At 42.3% G+C, this 18,834-nt stretch overlaps 1 protein-coding gene across 1 annotated transcript in view; it reads left to right on the top strand.

Annotated features, from left to right (window-relative positions):
- GJE1 (gap junction protein epsilon 1) overlaps window positions 1-18,834 on the top strand; it is a 245,963-nt gene that overhangs the window by 156,466 nt on the left and 70,663 nt on the right. Inside the window, exon 3 of the mRNA XM_085609300.1 lies at window positions 14,365-14,484. Within this exon, the coding sequence (XP_085465426.1) occupies window positions 14,446-14,484 (39 nt within the window). The 5' untranslated portion in view covers window positions 14,365-14,445. The remainder of the gene's footprint in view (window positions 1-14,364; window positions 14,485-18,834) is intronic.

Raw genomic sequence — 18,834 nt, 5'->3', positions numbered from 1 at the left:
CTTCCTCCTTCACTGCTGTGCTCCTCTCTCTTCACCAGTCAGGTGCCAACTGCCTGCTCCAACTGCCAACTGCCTCTCTTATCCTCCCAACATTCTAAACCGCCTCCAACGGTCACAGGGTTCTGGAAGCTCCTGGAATGTTCTGGAAGGTGCTGGTAGGTTCCAGTGGATGCTGGTGATGTCATGGGAGGCCACCATTTTGTGCTTCAGGCCCTCAGACAGAAGTTTCAGGGGTAGCTAAAATGGTTCCCTGAATCTGTGGCAACACGAAAAAGTCTGGTGGTTCCCAAAAAGGAAAAATTCAAACAGGGGTTGAGGCAAAAGTGGGACAAAATAAATAATGATGAGGAGGGACCACCCAAAGGGCTGACAGGTCTAACACACACCTCTTGCAAAGGGTACGGTAGAGGACAATATAGCATTCCTCAAAGACATACAAATGCCAGCACTTAAGCCTGAGGACGCCCTAAAGCTAGAAGCAGAACTTACTAGTGACGAACTCCAGCGAGCGGTAGGAGCCTTGCACTCGGGGAAGGCATTGGGACCCAATGGGTTGCCAGTGGAACTTTATAAAAAGGCCGCAACACAACTCATGCCTCATAGTCTACAAAGAGGGGCACTGCCAAGGGACCAATGCCTGGCTACAATAGTTGCAATCTCCAAACCAGGGAAGCCCCCGGGGGACTGTGGCTCCTATAGACCGATCTCCCTCATCAACGCAGAGGCGAAAATATTAGCCAAAGCACTAGCCACACGACTTCAGGCAAACCTCCCGACCTTAATTCACCCGGATCAGTCGGGGTTCATACCAAACCGAAATACAGCACTCAACCTGCGCAGATTGAATGGTGTGATGGCACGTAGAGGCACGATTGAAGAGGATGTTGTGATTCTATCGTTGGATGCCTGTATGACATTCGACTTAAGGGAATGGCCCTTTCTCTTTGCGGTGCTTCGGCACCTGGGGCTTGGGCCAACATTTTGTGCGTGGATAGAACTCCTATACACAAAACCTTTGGCCCAGGTTGTGGTAAATGGTCGTATCTCAACCGACCTCCCGTTGGGTAGGGGAACGAGGCAGGGCTGTCCTCTGTCACCGTTGCTTTTCGCAATGGTGTTAGAGCCTTTGGCAGCATGGATCCGACAAGACCTTGTCATCCGGGGCTACGGTGGCAACGGGGTGGGAAGATCGTATCTCATTGTACGCGGATGATATCCTTCTCTATTTGGCTTCCCCAGCACGATCCATAAATTGCCTACTAGATATCTGCGCGGCATATGGACGCGCCTCAGATTACACGATTAAATGGGCAAAATCCCTTCTCTATGTGTTGCATGGCCCCATGACGAAACTCCCCCGACACTGCACCATTCAGGTCGCGACCGAGGGAATCAAATACCTCAGTATTTATATCACCCATGCATGTCAGCGCTTCATAATAGAAAATCTCACAAAACCGTTTGTAAAACTCCAAAACCACGTCAAACACTGGTGCACCTTACCGGTAACGCTCCTTGGACGGGTGGCCCTTTTTTAAATGATGGCTCTTGCTCGATTTTTATACGCCTTCCCAAATACACCGTTCATGGTAGCGCCCACGTATTTCGCAGCGATCAATGCTGAAGTGACCAAACTACTTTCCGAGTCCGATAGCCATACAAAACTAATGAGGGGGTGGTACAACGGTGGCATTGCCCTTCCTAATATTAAGCAATACTATTGGGCTGCTCAACTTATGGTCACAAATCCATGGCTACATGTACCACAGGAGGAGCCATCATTTCGCATGGACAGGCATTTCTTGACCAGGAGGGTATCATGGGGACATTATATAATAAGAAACGAAGGCCCAAGCTAACAGGCCCAACGGCCCATACGGTCAAGATCTGGTTTGAGGCACAGCGAGCACTGGGTTGGGAGGGGGTAATTACTCAGGCTACACATATTTGGGTATACGCGACGGTTGGGCAAACTGAGCAATACAAAAGGATTCCGTCAATGGGATCTAATAGGCATAACAAAGGTAGGGGATCTTTGGAAAAAAGGGGAGATCATCTCATTTGACCAACTACAGGGCACACATGGTCTAGCACAGACGGAGAGGTTTAGATATCTACAGGTGAAACATGCACTTCACACTGCGTTGCCGTGAGACACAGCACTGCCAGAAGCCTCGCCACTAGAGGATAGACTTCTCACCGAACACCTACACAAGAAAGCTATATCCCTTGTATATCGGAAAGTAAACAACCAGCCAGATCCCACGCTAGCCCTAAGGAAAGATGGGAGGCAGAGCTGGGACCCATGGATGAGGCGGACTGGCAGGAAGCACTGGCACCACCAAGGGAGGTAGCGATCCCCTCGAGGCTCCGATTATTGCAATTGAAAATGTTACATAGGACATACTACACACGCATATTACTATATAAACTGGGAAACACTGACACACCACTTTGCCTGAGACAATGTGGCCTCCCGGGAACGTTCATACACACTGTCTGGGAATGTCCAACCATCCAGTCATATTGGGCATCAATTATGGACACCATGTCACGGGTCACAGGGATAGAAGTTCTCCCGGAACCAAAATGCTGCTTGCTTAATATTTGGGATCCAACAGACCTCAATCACTCGGACCGGGACTGGGTAACACTTGGTCTGGCCTTGGCCAGAAGGAATATAGCTCTTAACTGGGGATCCAGGCAGACTCCGACCCTACAAAAATGGTGCCAAGATATGGACACATCAATGGTGACCGAAAAAGCAGTGTATGTACACAGGGGATGCCCCAAAAAGTGGGCCCGCATTTGGGGGAAATGGAACACCTACCGAGGCAATATATGCGAGCCCCCTCAAGGAGACACAATATCTCATATTTGTGACTGAGTGGTAATTCGGTGGGAGGACTGTGTACTAAGCTTCAAATTCACTTAGAGTTATGCCTTGTTCTTTTTTTGGGGGGTGAACTGTAAAGGACACAGAATAGTTCAAGAACTGCTATAACTGTATACATGTGTGTAACGGAATGCTTACAAAATGTGATTCTATGATTAAGTACCAACTGTTTTTTGTTATAAAATAAAAACAAATTTTCAACAAAAAAAAATTAGTCACACAGCACTGAATTTTCCGTTATGACCCATCGGCATTTCATTATATGCGGACAATATGGTGCTATATCTTAGGGACCGTGACATGAATCTAACCCCGCTACTTAGCGAATATATAAAATTTGGACGGCAATCCGGCCTTCAAATACACTGGAGCAAATCGGCGATAATACCACTAAAAGAAAATACCCAATCGCCACAAATAGAATTCCCATTAATTTGGCAAACAGACCCAATAAAATACCTGGGAATATGGATTCATCGGGACCCCGAGTTGGTCATTAGATGTAACTATGGTACCGCAATTGATAAGATAGAAACGCAAATTACCAGATGGATAACACTACCCTTATCCATGGCAGATAGAATATCCCTAGTAAAAATGGTGATACTTCCTAAATTGCTCTATCTTTTCACAAATATTCCGATACACCCCCCAACTCCAACTTTAAAAGAGGGTTAAGATGAAGGTAATACATTGAGTAAACTGTTAGATGGGTAACACAAGTAGAAGAAAATTGCATAACGTGTGCAAATCCTAAAGCTGCCCACAAGTAAGGTTAGTGAGGAAAATACGGAAGTCACACAGGTATAAGAAACTATTATCTGAAGATTGGCAATTAAGTAGGTATGAGGGGAATTTATTTCCTTTACAGCTGAGAGCAGCAATCAATGAGCACATTGGGCCCGATTCACAGAACAAACTTAAGACAAAATCCTAAACTTAGTACTATTTTGGTATTCACAGAATGCACTTACTACTTCTGGTATTCACAGAATGAACTTACTACTTTTGCGATTCACAGAATAAACTTACTACTTTTGGTATTCACAGAATGGATTTACGACTACTAACTTTACGTCCGCACTCGGGCCGGAAATTCCAGCCCGGAGGCGGAGCTTCCGGCCCGGAGGCGGAGCTTCTGGCCCGGAGGCGGAGCTTCCGGCCCGGAGGTGGAGATTTTGGCCATGGCTAAATCTCCGCCACTGGCCGAAATCCCCACCTCCGGGCCGGAAGCCCCGCCTCCGGGCCGGAAGCCCCGCCTCCGGGCCGGAAGCTCCGCCTCCGGGCCGGAATTTCCGGCCCGAGTGCGGACGTAAAGTTAGTAGTCGTAAATCCATTCTGTGAATAGCAAAAGTAGTAAGTTTATTCTGTGAATCGCAAAAGTAGTAAGTTCATTCTGTGAATACCAGAAGTAGTAAGTGCATTCTGTGAATACCAAAATGGTACTAAGTTTAGGATTTTGTCTTAAATTAATTCTGTGAATCGGGCCCTTGGATTATCAAGAGCAAAGTGTGTGATGAAATTAGATATTTACCTTTTGGCAAACCCCTTTTGGAATAGGATGTGAGTACTAAGTAGTACAACACATTTGAGGAGAAAGTGGCCCAAAATGATGTAATCTATTTAAATTGGTAAGCATGGTAAAACAATATTCATTCTAAAGAGATGTAACTTTCTTCCTTAAAATAAAGGTACTCTTTAGGATGTAGCCTTACAGCTAGAGCGGTCGACCTCGAAGCTGGAGAACCAGGTTCGAGTCTCTGCAACGACACCCAACATCCTGTGAGTCTGTGCAAATCATTTAATTTCCCCCTGCCTAACAAAAATGAATGTGTCCATCTGTAACGAACTGGTGCTCATGTAAAGCGCTCTTATTGCTGATATCGTCGGGTCTAGTACGCGCTATATAAAACTCAAAATAAATGTCTCTTTTATCATCGTATGGCAGTGTTAAATTCAATCTACGCATTTTAAAGAAATTTTGGGTAATTTATTTTTCACTTTCACTGCAGAGCTGAAAAGAGTTAAGCAAATCAGATTAACTTATAATGCACAATTCTCAGCCAATACCCTTGTTAATTAATCAAACAGATTTATTTTGCACCATCAGATTTAGAAATCAACATAATTTTTGATGTGGGAAAAGCATTTGAGCTGGTAAATTATTAACTCTTTTGGGAAGTATTAGAAAAGATGAGCGTTTCTGATTAGTCCACAAGGTTAGTTAAATAGTTGTACTCTGAAGCATGTGCAGAATTCGATATTGCATGCCTTGCTGCTGGGATGGTCAAGAGAAAAGCAGGACAGGGCTGACTCATCTTACTGCTTTTCTTCTCTTCGATAAAAAGCCAATAGAATATTACAGACTGCATAGGTGAGGAGAATGTGTCTAAAATGTCTACACTGATAGCCTTATTATTTAATATCATGAGAATATTGGGTCAGCGTGGTTGTTCACAAACATGATTTTTCCAATTTTTCTGGCTATCGTATCAATACAGCAATGGTGGAGGCAATTTAATGCGTGCCAAGTTAATGGCATACTGCCGAAATGGTGTATAATGAGTATAAGTGTCTCTAGATAGTATTTATAATTGTGTAGGTTTGTGATCGAGTGTAGAACGTTTGTGAACTCAATTGTAAACATTTGTTTACAATTACTCTTTGGCAATGTAATGATTGATGGCGGGTCATATTGAATGTTGTTGTTGGGATTAACATTTCTATTCTGAGAGGGACTTGCTTTCTTAATAAATGCAATTTACCTGATTGAATGACTAGTCACAACATTATTGTAAGTATGAAAGTGAGCTGGTTTAGTCACAAAGTGTTGTATAGGTCTTTGAAAGATGATGGCTAGACAATTCCCAATTTAGAAATGTATCTTGCACCATTTGTCCCATACCTTTGTAGGTCAGTAGATCAAATGCTTGATGTCTCCATCTAAAAATGTTTAGCTGATGCATATAACTGCATGGTACTTAATATGTGGGTCCTTTTTTAGAGTCAAGTGTCTTGGAATAATTTAAATATATTAGTTTACAGTCTTGTACTAAATTTAGGTCTTGATCAGCCTTAAATCTACATTTCTGTGTCACATGAGTTCTATTCCTTCTATACAATCCTAACTCTCCATTGATGTTGTTTAGAAGGGTGCAATAGAAGGACATAATGTAGGAATTAATAGAGTTGACCACTTAATAACTCAAATGATAATAAAGAGACTTCAAAAATCCCAAAAACCACAAAATCACCATGAAATACAAACTCTGTCAGCAGCTGTGTGTTTTTTAAGTATTTTGAACGTAGAAGTCATTTGCAAGGTAAATTCAAACTCCAGAGGAAAAGGCATGTTGCAGGGTAAGATATTTGAAAATGGAGTCATGAGTTCTGTGTAATATTGACCCATCAAAGGGTGCTTTAGAACTCAGGTTTGTAAAATATATCATCGAATATTTCAAAATGAATGTGGAAGCAAAACACAGGATTCACACACGGACTGTATAGCTGAGACATTTCTAGTCGCTTAAAGTATCCAAATAGGATACAATTTGAGGAAGAAGCAATATTCCTGTATTATAAATCTTACCTGGCCCCATTTTATCTGCTTTGCATAAGGTGTTTCCAGTTTGTTCAAGCTGTTGAAATTTAGAACTACATACTGCTCCAGATACAGAAAGGGTAAATCTATTGTCGCTGCTGTTCTAGGCTGAACATACATTGATTAGACAGAACATAACAAGGCATTCACAAAAGGTGAATAAAATAAGTCAGAAATGTGTTTCTCTGGGTTTACTCCTACATATGGTGGAAATTTCTGATGTTTACGAAATCAAGGAATATGTCTGGAAAACTATGACAGGCATACTTTTCCAGTAGTACTCACACAAGAAGAAAATTTCCTACCTAATAAGGAAAGGCGACACAAATATGCCTTGGTGCTTTTGATTATATTTTCTTTTTATTTTTGAAAATAAAATATTTTCCCCACACCTGCATCACACATGAAAGAGATCTGAACATCATCCTACTTCTGCTGTTGCCTAATGGGTGCCTGACGTTTCGGACGTCTAACGTGTGATGATGAGAGAGTTCGTGTGTTCGGTCGTGCTCGGGCCCGCCCACCTCCATCGTACTACATCGCACAGGAGCCTGAGAGGAGCCGTTAGCATCTCGGCAACCCGAATTTTGGATCGGGAAGATTGGTTAATTTGACCGCCGCATTGGAGTGCGTATCCCAGAAATAGGGCAGGACAGCACGGCAACTGTGTTGGCTCCCTCGCAAGGGTGTCGCAAGGGGAGGAAGTGCGGCAGTGCCCTCGGCTACTGGAAGCCCAATGGGACCAATAGGGCTTGGCTGAGCTCCCGTATCGAAGACGAGAGAGCGAAGAAAAGCATGAATAGCTTGGAGACAGCAGGAAATCTGGGTGGTGACAGCGATGTGAAGGAGAAACAACATGGCTAACCCTGGGCGTAGTTCGCGAAGTAGCACTTCGCGAAGCTACGCAAAGTGCAGTTCGCACTACGCGAGCTACGCATAGCACTTCGCGAACAGCGTAGTACCTTGTTCGCACTGTGCCAGAAGTCGTTTTCAATGATTGCACAGTGCGGACAAGCAACCGGCACTGTGCAATCATTGAAAATGGCATCTTGCACAGTGCGAGCTGTAGTTTTCTGCTGCTCGAGTAGATTTTTACTCGAGCGGCAGCTTTCTCAACGCGAACTGGTAGTTTCTCATCGCGACCGGTCGCAAGCATACGCGACCACTCGCAATGAGAAACCTGACCTCCTCGCGTTGGGAATCTCTCCATGCTCGCGATCGCCAACTTCATGTTGCTGATCGCGAACAAGGAAAAAGTCTCGCCGGGATGTCATTTTGCTTGCTCGCGGTTGCCAACTTGACGTTGAGGACCGCGAGCAAGCAAAAAATGACCGCAGCACTACGCAACACTACGCTACGCGTGTTCGCACTGTGCTACGTGCAGTTTGCGTAGTGCGTAGTAGCGCGAACTTCGCAAACTACGCGAGCGTAGCGTAGTGCTTTGCCCAGGCTTAAACATGGCACAATATACAGGTTCAGCAGAGGTAAAAGGGTGTTATAAATATAAGGCGGTGAAGGTGCACAGGAGAAAGGGCAGAATATTAGCAGGGAACGGCACCCTACAGAAGTAAAACTCTGGCAAGGCAAGGTCTATTAATGGATGTTACAACAAGTAATGGTCTTGTAGATGAGGGCGGGATAGTCCCAAAGGAAAAGGCAAAAATGTCAGCGCACTGTACTACCAGCAAACTACCCCATGAAAGTCTCCAGCAAAACAAGGAGGGAGGAGCCTCAGTCACTAAATCTATCAAGGATTTTGTGGGGAAACACTTTAAAAGGAAAGACATACTGTCAAGTGGTGCAAGTGATGCAGGGCAACAAATTGATGCTGGATCCCCCAGCCCAAATTCATTGGACTTCAGCTTACCCATTATAAACAGTGAAATGATAGTAAATCAACGTGTATTGTCTTATGAACCAAGATTGTCTTCGTCACTTCAATTATTTACCACTCTGGCAAGTGGAGACTTCCTTAAACAGAAGGAGGAGGCTGGAAATATAGAAAATACAGAACACTGTGACACGGTATCAAGGGGAAATGAAAGAAAGTGGGGGAAGCGAAATATGAGCATGGAGCAATACTTGAAGATAGCAAATGAGGAAACCACAAGCACAGCACATAACTCCACCTCCAATCTAGAGATTTCAGCATCCCGATCATCGTCCATGCTGGATGTAATGGTGATTCTGCAAAAGGCACTGCAAGGATTGCTGGAAGTATCCATGCTGAACAATAATATATTGAAATCTCAAAAAGATCAGCTACAGATCATCGTGGGTTAAACAAATCAGAGAGCACATGCCGTTAGACCGGTAGGAAGCAATCAAGTAAATGTCGAGTCTGAAGGCCTGACAGTGCCAAAAGCAACAGTTGCGCAACTACCAGGGGGACAAAGAGTATTTATTGCGAGGTGCCTCATGCTTATAAAGAAAACTGGGGAGATAACCAGATATAGACAATACATGTTCTGGGTGAACAAGGAGGGTGGTGACGAGTATAAAAGAGAGAGAGAAATTAGTGGAAAAAAGGATATCGCCAGGTTCAGTAGGAATGAGAAATTAGGAGAAAAACATTTGAATAGGCACTCCCTAATTATCCAGAAAGATCCTGAAAATAGTTTGAGCAATGAAGATGGAGAAGATAATTTACAAGTAAGCTCAAAAGTGGCTCAAAGTAATAGATGTAGGAAACATGGGAGTATTGACAACCAGGATGATGGTTTAAGTCGACTAAGAATGAAGGGTAATATGATGGAACAAGGCAGGAATCTGACGAAAAGGGGGGTGGTTGTCATGAGCAAGAAAGGACCCCTGGACGAGATAAGAAGGGATGCAAGAAATTTGTGGCTGTACCTTGAAATATCACAGTAGAGGAAAGGGGGGGGGAGAGTTAGAAAGCTACACCCCCTAAATCGATCTCAGCTACTGTTAACCTTCTCTAAATGTGCCAGCGTAAAAGAAAAAGGGACAAAAGATCTTAGGCAAGTAGGGTTTATGCAAAATAAAAAGTGAAATTAGATCACTAAAATACTGATGTGTTCTGGTTTGGTAAAATCAACATTAATAAAACGAGATACTAAAGAAAGGAATAAGGCTAGTTCCAGACTCAGAGTTGGATATGGGGGCAATCATGAAATAGCATTTCGGAACCAACAAGCAGGATTAGGACAAAGACAAGTAAGACTAATTGACCAGGCACTAAATGGAAAGGATGGTATAGAAATTTCAGTATCAGGTGTGAGGCCCACAAAAGGTTGCAGAGATGCGAGTTGTATAAACAGTTATATGAATCATACCAGCACAGGAAGATAAGGGGTAGCTAAACAAAATAGATTAGGATGATGGGTCATCCCACAGCCTTGGGGTTCTCACTTGGAATGTAAATGTGTTTAGCAGAATATCAAAATTGGGAACTTTCAAAAAGCTGATACTTATGAGATTGTGTATCTGCAAGAAACTTGGCTGTGCAATGAATACGATTGAAAGGTATGTGCAGGTACAAAAGTTTGCCACAAGAAGATAGCAAGGACGTCCTGCAAGGGGGGGGGGTAACTACTCTGATATCCACTAGATTAGCCAGAAAGGTGACACCATTATTAGTAATATGTAAATGCCTGGTGGTCTGTAAAGTGAAGCTTCAAGACCCATACCACAAGAATGAAAAACTGATAATAGTAAATGCATATATACAGGAGGGGTGTTCTGAGGAATAGAGGTCAGAAATGGATACGATGAAGGGGGATGTTAATAATCTGTGAGAGAATGATTACTACTGATGGGAGATTTGAACCATAAACTGAACCCAAATAAAGTGGATATCTGGTCTAAAGAAATACTGAGTTTGTATAATATAAAGGTGTCATGTTTCCCAAAAACGAAATAGTCTGAACAGGATATAGAATTAGGAGAATATCTGGGTTCAAGAGGCTTACTTTATCTGAATGGTAGGAAGGAGGAGGATTGCCCAGCACAACAGACCTTTTAGGTGGGACAGCAACCATGCCCAATTGATTATATATACATGCATCCCTGGAAGTTTGATAAAATAGGGCACTTTCAAGTGGGGTCTGAAGAAGGAAGTGATCACCATCCGCTGAAATTAAAACTATCAGGAGGTAAACGGTTGCTGAGAGAAAAGGTGATCCCTCTTCAGATGGATTATCCAAAACGGCTGGCCACTAGATTAACAGATGAACATATCGAAAAATTGATCAATTATCAGCAAAATACAATACCGAAGGACGACTCAACAGAACATCATGAGTGGTATGACAACATAATCAGAAAGGTGGTACAGTGTCTTAGAGTTGTTCTAAAAGGAAAGGGAACAATGAATGTGGAAGTTCTGAATAAACAAAATAAGAAAAATAAATTGTTTCCTGAGGAATATAAGAATCTAAAGGCGCATATAAGGAAGGGGGAAAGAAAGCTCAAAGTAAGAAATGAAATAAAAAGTTATAATGTCCTTATGAAGCTAAGGAGAAGGTATAAAACCTTAATTAGAGACCACAAAAGAGACCACAAAGAGAGGTGTTAGAAGCAATAGAAACCAAAAATACTAAACTTTTCTGGAAATTGGTGCTAGAAGGGTCAGTAAAAATGCAGGGTACGATAAACTGTGTGGTAGAAGAAGGCCATTGGGTGGATTATCTGGAGAAGATACATGACAAAAAAGAGAAGTTAAAAAGGAGACAAAAAGCCCCTTGGGAGATAGTGGATGAGGATGTGAGGTTGGAATTCTCATTAAGTAACATCAGAAGTATTATCGCAAGATTAACTTTGACTCGTGCGGTTGGACCTGATAACTTGCCTGCAGTAATTATAAAAACCTGCCCGGATTTGTGGGCTGAGCTATTGTACAGGCTGTTTACTAGGTTTTGGATACTGGGAATATCCCTGAAAATTGGAGAGGAGCAATTATCAGACCAATCCATAAAAAGGGAGATATAAAAATGCCCAAAAATTATAGGTTGATCAATCTTTTAGATGTGGCAGAAAAGGTCTTTGCAAAAATATTTTTGCGAATGTTAAAGGAATGGGCTGACTTGAATTATATAGTGCCCCCAGAACATGGGGGTTTCAAGGAAGGTCACTCTACAATAGACCACTGCTTTGCGCTCTGGTCGATTGCACGTAAATCTGTCGAGCAGAGGGGGAATTTATTTAGCTTTTGACCTGGTAGACATAAATCGCCTATGAGATGCATTGAAAAACAATATGACACCCCAAAAGATCTCGTAAGACTAATTCGAGTTACATAGGAACAATTAGGCCCAGGTCATTATGGACACAGAGGGGACCTTAGCACACAAAATACAAATTAACAATGGGTTGAGGCAGGGGTGAGTACTTGCCCCCTTACTCTTCTCATTATTTGTGGCTGATTTGCCTGCAATCCTAGCATCTGCTAAAGGATTTAGCCCCCGAATAAATGGTAAACATGTGGCATGTCTTCTGTATGCAGACGATTTGTGATGTTAGATCAAACATAAAAAGGTATGCAAAGGAAACTAGACTTGCTCAGATAATAATGTAACTGTAAAGAAATAGTGGTAAATATGTATAAAACTAGGGTGCTTTGCTTTGGGAAGACAAAAAGCAAGTTTAGTTGGTACCTAGGTGTAGAGAATCTTGAATTACTTAATTAACAATAGTATCTTGGGGTCTGGTTTGAGAAATCCCTGAAATGGGAAACACACTTGGAGGCACTGAAGACCATGGCTGTGACCTCGATGAGTGGCCTGAAAAAATTCAATAGGGACACCGGAACAATGTCTTACAGACCTGTTTTAAAAGCCTATGTAGCAATGATCCCACTTCGGCTGCAATATGGTGCCCAGCTGCTATATATCAGTGGCAAAAGCAGGTGGGAGGAAATGTCTGGAGAGTCTGTTGTTACTACCTGGCTCTGATATGATTCACGCAATTAAAATAGAAACTGGCATGACATCATGGAATATATTAGCTGCAATTGCGCTAATAAGATTCTAGAAAAGATTGAATGGTGGGGAGGTACAGAAAGTCTCTCAGTCGTGCAAGAATGAACTCCTGCGCAGTGAATTACAATGGGCAAAAATTGTTAGGAACAATTTGGGTGCTGTCTGTAAGGATATGAAAGCAGAGCTGGGCCCACAGAATCTCCAAATCGAAATCTCAAAGAGTGAGTTAAAGGCTTTAGGTATCGACATGTCCCATGAATGTGATTATCAGTATTTAAGTTGGAAAAATTGGTATGGTTTATGTTAAAATCTTGGCGGAATAGAGAGCGTTGTCTGTTTGTAGACATATTACCAAATCCGTTGCTAAGAAATTAAGTATTGAGAATAAGGGTTGGAACCAATCCCTGTAAGATGAATGAAATCGTAAAATGTAAAATGATCCAACCAGGAGGCAATTGTACTTGTGGTCTGAACACTAAATGTGATATACTACACATCCTGCTAGATTGTTTAAAGGTTATACAACAGCGGAAATGTTTTTTACGCCCAATATTTTTAAAATATGGAATCAAGAATCATGGGCAAGCCTCTGAGTTTTTAACTGATATGTGTTTTCTGGATACAGCAGGTGCCATGGGGAGATTCATTAGGGCAGTTAAACTTTCTATTACTGAATTTGAGTAAGAATGGTGTTTTATGTAATTTATTGGACTGTACTAGGTATTATACTCAAAAGTATATTTTATAGTGGATTTATGTGCATTTTTATTAGTTACAACTTAATTATGGCTATTTCTAAGTATATAAAATGTTTTAAAATTAACTGAAATTGTGTATAGTGATGTGGATATAAGTTTGTGTATTGTCTAAATACCTATGGTCTACACAAACATATTTTTGATTGATTGATTGATTCCTACTCTGGAAACACACTTACCATGGTGCTTAAAAGCAGTCATTTTGTAGGCATTTCCATGTTTGTCCAGAATGATAGGATTATCCTTATCTACCCTATGTGCCAATTCTATAGATGTGTAATTTTTCACTTGAATTTAATTATGATTTTAATGAATGTTTTGTGAACATACGTGGCCCTGAAGAAGTGATCCAATTGTGAAAAACATGTCAATCGGATCTTAAAATAAAGCAGAGGGATAGAATTCGAATTCTGTGCCCTCAACATATTATTCTGAGCAATTTGTGAAACTATACAACAAGCGGGGCAGGGTGGTATAGACTAAGGGCATCGAGACATCCGTCTAATAAGAATGAATGCCCAATTGTAATGAGTTATTTCCATGAATGTGCAAGGGGTATGTATGTACATATCAATAAACTGACAGGTTTGTGTGCTATTCGTCTACTTCTATAGGTATAGGGCCACCCTAGAAGGCCCACAAACTTGCCCTTAGAACTAATTTTGTAAATGTGGAAATCCCACCATACTGTTGGATTTTCTTTATTTACTAATCCAATTTGCAGGATTTTACCAATCCTGATTTGGTGAATCAAAACACAAAATGTGCACTTACAGACACATTTGTTTGTGCAACTGATTGACCATAGGTTCACAAACAGCTAGATGATTGGTTCCAGGACATGGCAAACATTTGACAGAACCACCATGCTCATGAATTGGTGTTTTAAATGCAAAAAATTGTAATACTCTGAGAAGTATTTTTTGTGGCTTTGCACAGCTATCTACACTTCACTTTGTGGGTTTTGCAAATAATACATAGATTTATCATGAAAAAGTGACAAGGTAGGACCTTAGTTTTTTCCTTATGTGATTGTTTTTCTGTTTATTTTTCTGAAATTGTAATTTATTGTAACTTTCTTATATGGCTTAAGCACAGCATGCAGTAAGAATATTTTTGGTGTGTGTTTTGTTCAATGGGTGTTTATGGAGTGCTATTTAATGATTGCAGGAAAATGCCCTTCAATGATGATGTTCTTCCATGTCTGCCATATCACATTGTGGAAGGGGATGAACCTTAAACACGGATTGAATGGGGCACCCAAACAATACAACGCCTGGATTACGGTTGGTAGGTTGAATTTAATTTATGTATTTGGGAGTTTGTGTTTGTTATACTGACTTGTTATAGCCAGGGACACTGGAATGAAGTAATTATATGGCCTCTGCGTTTTCTACATAAACATGGATTTTCCATATTTGTCATGTAATCCGTCATCTGATGCATAATCTGCAGTTTATAACAAAAAAAAACTTTCGGTTCTACCTCAAATGCTTCAGAAGTTAGTAATAACATGTCAACATGTGCTGCTACGCAGTGGAAGCTCCTTTGAAAAGGTTGACTTGTCAACTTTCATTTTCTGATTGCTGTAATTGGGTGTTTAACCTTTACTGATGAGGTGAACCCTTTGTCTAGACAATATTACCATGTGTAAAAATGACAAGATAATGAAGGAATACTACCACAAAATGTTTCACATTAAGCTGCATAACTTCCCTTTTTTTGCTGTAGAATTCTGTTAACTTTGCCACACAATATAGTCCTTTCATGCTGCAAAATTCTAGTGGCCCTGGTTATAGCTGACAATTTGCTAATCAGTTCAAAGTTAAGGTTTCCCCACCTGTAATCTGATCAGTGAATCCAAGAGCAATGGTGGCAATATCCTTTTAATAAATGATCAAAAAGCATGTCTGTGACTGCTCTCCATCTGGTGACTTGTCTAAACTTAATTCTAAAAACATAAGAAGGAGTGACCGTGGTTAAAATATTTCCAACCATTACAAAACCTGTTTTATTGATGTGAACCTTTAAATAAACCACCCTCCTCAGCAGTAAGGTACTGGGAATATCCCAGAAAATTGGAGAGGAGCAATTATCAGACTGATCCATAAAAATGGAGGTAAAGAAATGCCTAAAAATTATAGGTTGATCAATCTTTTAGATGTGGCAGAAAAGGTCTTTGCAAAAATAATCTTGAAAATGTTGAAGGAATGAGCTGACTTGAATTATATAGTGCCCCCAGAACAAGGGGGTTTCAAGGAAGGTCACTCTACAATAGACCACTGCTTTGCGCTCTGGTCGTTTGCAGACAATGCCCAAATTTCGTGGCCGGCAATTACTTTTCCTCACTAACCCTCCCCTATCCTTCTCACTCCAAATAACTGCTTAATATCCACAACTCAAATTACTTTCAGATCTCACTATACTAATTCACCACTAATCCGTTACGGGTTCCAGAGTAGCTTGCTACTCGCAAAAAGGTGCTTCAGCACCCCATCAGGGATAACTTGCACTATATAAATACAAACCTTTTTTCCCTCTTCTATCCTTCCACTATCCTTCTGAATCAAAATAACTGACTAACTTATCCACCACTCAAATTACTTTCATATTTCACGATACTAAGTCAACACTAATCCTTTATGGGTTCCAGAGTAGCATGATACTCGCCGAAAACGTGCTTTGACACCTCATCAGGGGTAATAAGCACTATATAAATGCAATTACAATACAATACAAGTCTTTGACCCAGTGCATGAGTCAGAAAAACTCAAAAGGAGGGAAAGAAGCTTGAAGTGAAAAACTGAAAAACAGTGACAAAGAAAGCAGGGATGAAAACGCACCTAAATGAGTGAGATACAAACTTCAGAGAGTGTCTGGGGGTGGAGGAAAGAGTCATAAGGTGGAATCAAGGATATGCAGCCTTGGTATTGCAAAACTTTGGGCTACAGCACTTATTCTTTTACAAATTAAGCACTGATTATCAGCATTTTGCTTCTTTTCCCCGCATTTTTAACAATCACGTTGTGTTGCCAAAAAGTAACTTTCCAGCTTTCTGCTCTTCATCGCTTGGCTCATATTCTGTGCCTTGTTTCTCTTCTCCACTCGAGGCTGAGAGCTTTGTCCTTGGAGACTGTAGTAACAGTAGTTGAACGCTTTTTGCCTCATTTTTCTATCAACCTAATAATCCTAGAAAGACAAGAATTTGCCTAAGGTCAAAGCATACAAGCCTGAAATAGAAGCGACTGAAAGAGGAGGTGAGAGCCGCTGCTGGATTATATAATTGTCTACGTCATCAATGATATGGGGGTTTCACCCCCAGCAGTGGCTTGCTCAATTTAGAGAACACCTTTTAGGGCCTCACTTTGCTGTGTTAGATTTAATTATGATTTGGAGAATGTAGTGATTTCGAAATATAGAGGCGTTTTTGTTTGCTGCTACTTCAACGCACAAATGCAGCAATACAATGCATAGCGAGAAATAGGATGCTTAGCTAAGAGCACTTCTGTCAGTGGTAACTAAGGGCATTCAACATGGTGGATTGTAATGATACAAAAAAACATCTGTCCAACAATATAAACGAAGAAATTAGACGCCAGCCAAGTGAATGTTGGAGTATGAAGATTTGTAGTTTCTTTGCATGGAAGGTCATTAAACCATGAGTCCCCTAACAATGACTGTCACTCTGGACTCAGTGACTGCTGCTCCGCCAAAGCAGTGGGATAGCACAGGGGCAGCCAAACAGAGAGAGCTGTTGTGGCCAATAGTGAAAGCCAAGGTTCATATTTAGTAGCTCATCATGACAATGAAAACATATGCAGTTGCATCCTTTCCTGCAGACCCAAAGGAGCCAGACATATTGTTATTTGTATCAGCTATAACTTTCCATTCAAATTCAAAGACATCTTAAACTTCATTATATTTTATAGAACCGTAAAGAACCATCAAAACGATGTAAGAATTCCTCTAAAAACAGAATCTGGTCTAAAATATAAATTGGCTTTTCAGAACATTTAGGGGCATATTCACAAGGATCTATCGCCGAGTTAACTGCACTTTATCGCAGCCAAAGTTGCGATAAACTTATCGCCCCAATCACAAGCTGGTGTTAACAGCCCACAGCACCAGTATACCCGTGATAGCAGCCGCAAAAAACATCACCACAGATGACCCCCGCAACTATCGCTAATGAGATGCAGAGTAGGCGTTCCTGTGCGAAAAGCCGCGGCAAAGCCACACCTCAACATTCTCAATGACCAGCCAGATTGGCGATAAGAACACAAAACTGGCGATAAGAAAACCAAAATAGGCGATAAGGGACGTAGCACCCGGAAACTAACACCAGCTCAGACCTGGTACAAAGTCGGACGACAGCCTGCACCACAAAAGGGAGCCTAGCCCACAGCCACATCGGAAGGGCAACAGATGCCATGGAGCCACTGGTCATGCGGCCTGGACACCAAAGAGGGCCACAACACCCACCGCCACCACCCCAGGACCCCAACCCCCACCCAGAACCCCCCTGAACCACCACAGAGGCAGCGCAGACAAAGATAGCAGACCCCCAGGAAATGCACCAGCCGCAGAGACCCAACACCTGACAATGTCATTGCCCACTACAGGCTCAAAAGGACAACTATCGTACGCATCCTGACCATCATCGCCCAACAGTCCGACGGCACCAACGGACAACCAACTTTCCACCCCACACAAAGCCACTGGCTGTGCTGCACCTGCTGGCCCCTGGTACCCCCAACCAACACCCACCAGAGTCGGAGGAGTCTCACAGCCAGCCACATCCAAGTCCCTCACACCTGTCCCGGACATCACCATCAGCCTGGCATCCCAGTCACCATATGTCCAACACAATGCGCAGGATCCGCTGGAGACCAAGCAAGGACCATATGCCATAGCTGGATACACGCACATGCTGGGGGCAATCCACAGCACACATGTCCTACCTGTGCCCCCTGGTAACACAGCACACAATCACCGCAACAGAAATCACACATCTCACATCAATGTGCAGGCAACATCCGAACACCGTGGAACCTCCACCAATGTCGCCTCCAAATACCCAGCCAGTGTGTATGATACCTCCATCCTCCGACAATCCATCAGCAACCAGCATTCCCAGGATGGCATCAAGGTAAATGCACAGCCCCTTGGCAAGTTCCAAATGAACACCCCACTCACCTCAACTCCACAACCATGAAACTCACAACTCTGGCAATGCACACGTCACAAAATCACAACCAACATGCAAAACAACATGCCCACCCACCAGACACGACAGAACAATTCACAATGGTAACCTGGGCAAGCCGTGAACATGAGTCATCATTGGCATGGCACCCCAGCCACACAATAGCTGAATATGGGGAGAGGTGGCAACCAGGCATGTGTGAAGGATGCAGGAGAACCATGATTAGGAAAGTACACTATGCCAAGAGTGGCGGAGATGTGCTGGACAGACCGCAGTAGCGTTACAAAAGGGGGTGGTGATGGACGGAGCATCAGAACCAATCAAACACTCACACCCAGTCAACAGATCTGGGTTTGATCCATCACCATTCCTTAGCCCACTCTGCCACCCCAGTTCAGACATGGCCATATGCAAATCAGTCTGACCCTGTGCCT

Source organism: Triturus cristatus, chromosome 6, assembly GCF_964204655.1.
Source record: "Triturus cristatus chromosome 6, aTriCri1.1, whole genome shotgun sequence".
In the NCBI taxonomy this organism is placed as follows: Eukaryota; Metazoa; Chordata; class Amphibia; order Caudata; family Salamandridae; genus Triturus; species Triturus cristatus.
This window is presented reverse-complemented; position numbering and strand designations above follow the sequence as displayed.